Below are 7,715 nucleotides of genomic sequence, written 5' to 3' on the forward strand. Positions count from 1 at the left end.
ATCTGACTTTGTCAATCTCATGCTTAAAATCCTTCAGTGACTGCTCATTGCCCTCAAGATAATAATCCAGATATTCCAGTTATGTGATTTTGGACAAGTTCCTTAACCTTTCTGTGTCTTAGTTCCTCATCTGAAGTTGGGATAATGATACCCACCTAGAGAGGTACCATTTGTGGAGATGCCATGAGACAGTGGTCGAGGAGCATTTAGCACAGAGCCTGGCACGTGGGAGAGTCTCAATAAAGGATTCCTGAATGAGTGAACGAATGAATGAATGACTATGGTACCAGTAATTTTTGGTAACCACTACTTTTAGGGACTGGACTTAGGAGAAGTAGGCTTTTCTCTCTCCTTTATGTCATGTCCTCTTTCCTGTGGAGTTTCCTGAGTGAGGATGTCATTGGTGAACCCCATTCTCTCTTCTTTGTAAGAGGAGGAACCAGCCTCCTGGGGCAGGGGATGGAGATTTAGTTTCCATTATCCTTCTTTGCCCAAATGAGTCCTCTCTTCACTTGATCACCGAAAACACACGGAATATATAATATATCCAGAAGGCCGTCTAAAGTGGGAAGTATGCTGGGATAAGAGTGAAGAGTGAATTTGCTCTCCCTTCCCATGAAAAGGACTTTCCTTCTCTCCACTTGGGCTGGTTTTAACAGAAAATCAGACTCACCCAAAGTCACATAGTAGGGAAGGAACACCCTTAGGGAACAGGTGATGTGTTGTTGTGATGTGACAAGTCCTATCCTTTGGACTCCTGAAAGAAACGTGTACCCTTCGGAATTCAAAGGAGGAAAACAAGCTTTGGTTGATGGTGCATCATTCTTTCTAAGACCCCCTTATCAACCACCAGTGATCACCCCATTCATCCTCCAGGTATCTTTGTGAGTGAGGAAAGGAAAGCTCTTGCCAGTACATTTTAAAGATGGAGCAGTAGGGGCACAGAAATATATTTGTGACTTTCCCAAGTCTGTGTAGTTCGTGGTAGATTTTGAAATAGATAGAATACCTTGTGACTCTCGAACTACACCCCCAACTCTGTGGGCTAACAATAGGAGATTCAGCCCACCTGCCCCTGTACCCATTGCGCCTCTATTACATGTAGAGGAAGATTGTCTCCAGACCTTGCTGGGTTCAGCATCCTTTACTGGAGCTGGGTGAGATTCAGTGAGATCTGCAGGTGTTTCCTCTGCCCATCTTTCATTGACTGGTTGTTCTGTGGGCCTTGTCTAGAAAACTTGCTTAGGAGGTGGCCAGAAAGATGTGAAACACTCAGTAATATGCCGAGAGCTCAGTGGAGGAATCACAGGCAATCAGGAAGCCAAGCAGAAGGCAGCTGACCGCTGAGTCTGCTGTTGTTGTCTTCAGTCCAGCCCTGGATCTCAGAAGTACGATTCAAAGGAAAAGGGGCTCATCTATGCCCCCTCAGTTATATTATACTTTTAAATGGACTTTCACAGGAAATTAAGCCTTCAGTGTGTGCTAGCAGAGAAAGATTTTTGTTTTGTTTTTCTTTTCCCAAAGGATGTTTGAAGGTCGCTATTAAACTTGCGGTTGAAAGATAATGAACTTAGGTATCACTTGTGGAACCTGCAGCCACCACTAAAACATAAATATTTGTTCTTTTGCAGTCAGTATCTGCAGAACAGTAAGCGAAAGAGCCGGCCTGTCAGTGTAAAAACATTTGAAGATATCCCGTTGGAAGAACCAGAAGTAAAAGTAATCCCAGATGTAAGCACATCTTTTAAAAATAGTCTTAGAAATAATACCAAAGGTGAAACATTAGCTAGATAAATATTAACCTAAGCATTAGAGACTTGAAGCCTCATTATAAGGCTGTCCTTGAGGGTATGTGTGATGGGGTCATTACAGCAACGGAACTTATTGGGCGCCCTTGGTTTTTCCATATGCAAAGCCCCTGGTCTAAGGTTCAAGACAATCCAGCTTCATGCCCAATTCCCCTCAAGCGAACATAGCATCATTGTGAAAGAGGGATAGAAACGGGTCTCCTCGGCTTCTTCTTCCTAAATTTCTCTCTTCTTCCAGGCCTGCATCTATTTCTTGGAAGCAGTTACTTCCTTTTATAGCCTGCACGGTTTCTGGCTATGCTACCTTTACCTGCCTCTGCAGAACGTGGGAATGTTGTCTGATAGGTGGGTTAGGAAATCAGTTTAATTAAGTAATTGTTCAGTGTACACAATCAACTGTGCCATCTCATTGTCTCTTAAAAAGGACAACCAGACGGACAGTGGTATGGTTCTTGCATCCGAAGAGCTGAAAACCTTGGAAGACAGAAGCAAATTAGCCCCATCTTTTAGGTAAGGCTCAGCCAAAATAGAAGGACAAATCTCAACAGGAACTTTTGGAAGGAACCTAGGACTTTGAGCGTAGGTGCAGAGTTTTCCCTTTTTGTGTCTTCTTTGGTTGGGCAAATTTGCATCAACCTAACTAATAAAGAATGGAAACAAATCAAACTAATTACCTGGCAAGTCTAAAAAAGAATCTGAAATAAGAGGATTTGGTCAGTTTTCATGAGAATTTATGAATACGAGGGGAATTTTGAGCATATTTACTGTGGTCAGTGGTTTGTGTGGTACTGGCTAAGTAAAACAGAGGTCATTGGATGTGATCCTTAAAACTATGGAGATAGTTAAAATCTTTGTGCACTCTACCCTGAAGGATTTTCAAACTTGAACAGAAACGGGTACACCTGTCTTTATGAAATATAATGGATAAAGAAGCCATTATCTATCTGCGTAAGATACTTAAATCTTTTTGGCTGAATTATTAAGTACTTAATTGTGGGAAAAATGCTGAATTTGGTTTTGAATATTTCTTCCATGTGATTCTGTAGGAATTCGTAGCTGTTTTGAGTAGATATACCTGCTTTTAACTTAACAAGTAAATAAGATTCTGTATTTATAAGAATATTGGGATTCGGAGTAGTTATCTATTTGCTAGCAGGTTCACTCTAGGTGAGAATAGAGAAGACTTTGATCTACTTGTAATCGAACTGTTGGATAAAACGGGACCACCCTTGGTACCGAGTGACGCGCATGTAAAACAAACAAACAGACAAACAAAAAACCCAATAAAATGTGCCATTGTGCCATTTCATTGTCTGCCATAGGCCCAGGATGAGAGACTGTGAGAGCCAATCATATGTTTCGTTCACTGATTCAAATATATTTGTTCAGCAATGAATAGGTACCATGCCATTGTCTGAGACACTAAGCTCATTTTACTGAGGTTGGATTGAAAGAAAAAATGTATATCTCGTCATTTGAAATAACTTTTAAACCATATATGAACACGGAGTTAATAAAATCCTTTTTTTTGCAGTTTTTAACATGAATAGCTTGGTAAAACACCTACTAAGGGGGCAAAAAAACCCCACACTTCAGAATGGCTTAAGCTCCACACAGCCTACACCAAGCTACAGAAAGCCTTTTTAAGCTTTTTTTCTAAGCTTGGACATGATTACCGTCTGTCACGATTCCACCGTCCTTCCAAAGAATGTGGTTTTGATGAGTAAAAAGCACTTTTTGACATGTCTGGCTTGATTACACACACACGCTTCTACTTCCTAAGGTTTAAAGTTGCCCAAGAACTTTATTAACACCACCCACGGGCCTTGTAATCCCTTAGCTGACAGTGTGGTGCAAGCACTAGTGGACTTTCAGAGCATCCCAGTTTCGCTCCACATCCTGAAAGAGTCCCTTTGGCTCCTATCCTTGTATACAAACTTGTCAATCTGCAAGGCCATAAAAAGGTTCCACTGGTTGGAGCCTTCACATAACTCAGGAGAACTGCCTTTTATCTCATCTCAGGCTTGAAAGACTTGGACCTGAATAAGACGACTTATCTGAAACTCCAAATTCACGCGAGTACCTGAAAATAGACATTGTCTGAGTGAGGCTGCTATGTTGATGAACAAGTGGGAGGGAGAGGGACTGGTGTCTCCAGGAAGATGCCAGCCCACACGGGGTTGGGAACGGGGTTAGGATAAGATGCAAAAGAACTCCCTTCTCTCTGCCGACTCATTTGGTTGCCATCTCTTCTGCAGTGGAATGATGCCCAGCAAAAGCAAGGAGTCTGTGGCATCTGAAGGCTCAAACCAGACGAGCGGCTACCAGTCGGGGTATCACTCCGATGACACGGACACCACTGTGTACTCCAGCGAGGAGGCGGAACTTTTAAAGCTGGTAGAGATCGGACCGCAAGCTGGCAATGCAGCTCAGATTCCCCAGCCTGACACTGGGATCACACTGAGCTCCCCTCCTGTTTAAAAGGGGGCACCCACGTCCCCCAGTCCTGGAAATCACATGAGAGGTGCTGCTCAGATTTTCAAGTGTTGTTCTTTCCACCACCAGAAAGTAGCCACATTTGATTTTCATTTCAAAAGCAAGGACCTCGGACTGCAGGGAGGCAGTCCTCTAGGCATTTCCTGAGAAGATGCTTGTGACCCAAGAATGTGTTTGTGTCTTCTCCCGGTGTTGACCTTATTCTTTTTAACATTCATTTAAAAAGCATGTCTGATGCCCCCTAATGTGGGTCACCCCAGGGGTTACAGCAAAAGAAGTTCAAGAAATGGCTTCATCCTCCAAGAAGTAGCAGTACCGGGGGAGCTGACACCTCTTGTAAAACTAGAAGATAAACCAGGCAATGGAAGTGCTTTAGGTGTTGAAGATGGGAAAGACCTTTAGGGCTGAGTCCATCTAAGAAGCTTTGTTTAGGAGATGGGTCCTGAGCCAAGTCTTATGTGTGGGGAATGGATTGATGGAAAGGAAGATGCTGGCTTGCTTTGAGGATGCACTGGAGCCTGCACATGCATTGCGTTGGCTCCGGTGGAGGTGGACATAGGGTCTGTTAGGAAACGTAAAGGCTTCGTACGAGGTGACTGGTTTTAGAAGGTTGCGTGCTCTTCCCATTTGGGCTAAATGAGAGTTCCTTGTGCTGTTTCCGACTCCTAATGAGAGTTCCTTCCGGACTCTTACGTGTCTCCTGGCCAAGCCCCAGGAAGGAAATGATGCAGCTCTGGCTCCTTGTCTCCCAGGCTGATCCTTTATTCAGGACACCACAAAGAAAGGACACTCAGCCTCTCTGTCGCGTTGAAGATTTCTGACTGTGTAAACCAGCTTCTGGTTTCTTCTGGATGAACACCGACATGTCTGTCCTGATGTGATATGTCTGAGCCTTAATGCAGTAGATTCAATATGAAGCTGTGGTGTCCGAGCTTCAGGAAGAATATTACCCTCTTGTTCCTTCTCCCCTCTCCATGCCTTCCCCCTCCCTTCAGTATTTTCCTGACCTCCCAGCCAGTCAGTATTCTAGTCATTTGGCCTCTACACCCTAGTAAAAGCTGATTTGGTTTGTTCACTCTCTGAGTAATTATTAGCCAGATTTCAAAATTACTTTGTAGCCAAAGTTACAACAACTATTGTACTACTTAGACTTTTAACATGTAAAGCTCTTTCTACTGGTTTCTGCCCTTGTTCTTTCCTTTTTAAAAAAGAAAATGTATTTTTCGTTTGGTACCATAGTGTGAGATGCTGGGAACCATGACTATAAAACATGCTATGGCACATATATTTATAGTCTGTTTATGTAGAAACAAATGTAATATATTAAAACCTTATATTATATATAATGAACTTTGTACTATCACATTTTGTATCAGTATTATGTAGCATAACAAAGGTCATAAAGCTTTTAGCAATTGATGCCATTTTATTAAAAAAAAAAAGTGAAAAACTTGAAGTAATCCCTTTGCAAGGTTGTATCACTGTCCCTATCATTTCTCTCACTTCTAGAATGGAGGAGGGGGACTCAGACATCATTTCCATATGGCTGTTCTTTATTTTCACTTGTTCCCTTATTCTTCTTATGAAGGATATCTTCATTAAATGTTTATATACTTTTTAAACCAATAAATGTATTCTTAGTAAAAAAAAAAAATACTATCACAGCTGTTTTGAGGGTAAATATTTCTGGCTTAAATGCTTCTCCCCCTCCTTCGTTACACAAATAATTCACACACACATGCACTCTTGTTAAATTCCAAGCACTTCTGAGATTCTTAAAACATGGACTGAGAGATACCTGATAAATACTCCAACAGTATTTGTGGCTCGCTCGTAACCCCTGTGCCTGTTAGAACAGCCAACTGTGAAAATCACGGGGCGAGAGATCCCGAGACAGGTGGCCAGACCTGGCAGTGCAGGGAAGCGTGGAACGTATCTATGGTTTTCAATAATGCTTTACTCTATCCTGGCAGTGTCAGAACCTCAGATCCAACATTGCCATTTTAAATGATTACTTTTGCCTGAATTCAGTGAGTGGAATTATCCAAAGATCACTGGCACCAAAGTGTGGTCCTACTCTTTCTTCGTGGGATTTTTTTTTTATACGAGATTTTGAAACGTTTATATAATCAAAAGATACGCCTATTATTTTTTTTAATGTCTTCTAGGTTTTTTAATCATATTGATGAAGGTCTTCCCAATTCTAAAATAATGCAAAATCCTAAATTGCCTTCCTTCTTTTATTACATTTAAATCCATTGGGGATTTATTTTTGTATATGGAGTGAGGTAAGGACCTGGCTTTGTTTTCTTCAAGCGGCTGTCCATCATGGCAGCATTGTTTATTAAATATACCTCTTTTCCCCTGTGCTTGGGGAAATACACACTGTACCATTTTTCAAACCCTATCATCTCAACTGAGATATCCTGCACAACTTGATGATGGAAAAGAGGGTGGCTCCGGGTGTGTGTGGTTCCCGGGCACTGCACTTACAGATTGGGCCATTGGCTGGAGTTAGTGGAGTAGGGTCTTCTGACAGATGTTAAACTGTAGGTCACGCCTGGTCTTGTCTCTCCCATTGTTACAGTGTTGTCCAGTAAATGAGTGGCAGAAGAATCTAGGTTATTCAAGATGGAGAAGACCTCATAGACAAACGGAATTTTCTTCATTTTAGGAAAAAGAGATTTTGTCTCTCATAAGCGGCCCCTGGCACTGTTTCCAATGCCAGGAAATTGGATTCATTTGAAACTTCACACTTCATAAAGAAATGCTTTCAGCACCTCAGGCAGAATAATTAGGAGGTGAGGTTTGGCCCTCTCCTTCTTTTCTTTTCTGTTTTCCACACCCCTTGTTCCTAGCTCCTTTTCTCTCCTCATTTGCCCCTGTATTGAAGAGAACGTTGTAGCTTTTTAAAGTGCTTCTTGCACGGTCTTATTTTCAAGGCTTTCACTGAAGGTATTTGGTGTTTTAGGTGAGGCCAACTGTCTCCCCCTGGCTCCTGACCTCTCTCATTCTCTCCTTTGGCTTGCTTTGTTCTTCTCCCTCTTCTCAAACCCCTTTGTCCCTTCTCCTTCTGTTCCTCTCTTTCCACTAAACTTCCTCTCCTGTGAACCCTCCCCCCAGCAGCCTTTCTCCTCAGCCACATCACAGGAGAGAGGAGAGTGGTGGGAAGTTTAAGTTCATTACCCCTGGACTAACTATTCCTATCAATGTCTGTCTCAATGAAAGAAGAAAAGTAAAAATCTCAAATCCACAACTTTGTAGTTAACCCATTTTCCTGTCTCCCCTAGTATGTCTTTCTTTCTACCTCTCACTCAGATATTCGTCACCCACATGGTAAAATGTAGGCAAACCCGGAAAGCTTAAGCCTTTCAGTGAGTAGCTCTTGATATAAATCTTTCCACATTTGTG

General features: G+C 42.2%; 1 protein-coding gene across 1 annotated transcript in view; it reads left to right on the plus strand.

The window, feature by feature from the left end:
* KDR (kinase insert domain receptor) overlaps positions 1–6,272 on the plus strand; it is a 45,388-nt gene extending 39,116 nt beyond the window's left edge. The window contains exons 28-30 of the mRNA XM_065877723.1: positions 1,632–1,731; positions 2,233–2,318; positions 4,067–6,272. Coding sequence (XP_065733795.1) covers positions 1,632–1,731; positions 2,233–2,318; positions 4,067–4,289 — 409 coding nt within the window. The 3' untranslated portion in view covers positions 4,290–6,272. The remainder of the gene's footprint in view (positions 1–1,631; positions 1,732–2,232; positions 2,319–4,066) is intronic.
* The last annotated feature ends 1,443 nt before the right edge of the window (positions 6,273–7,715 follow it).

Source organism: Phocoena phocoena, chromosome 5 (genome assembly GCF_963924675.1).
Source record: "Phocoena phocoena chromosome 5, mPhoPho1.1, whole genome shotgun sequence".
NCBI classification, from domain to species: domain Eukaryota; kingdom Metazoa; phylum Chordata; class Mammalia; order Artiodactyla; family Phocoenidae; genus Phocoena; species Phocoena phocoena.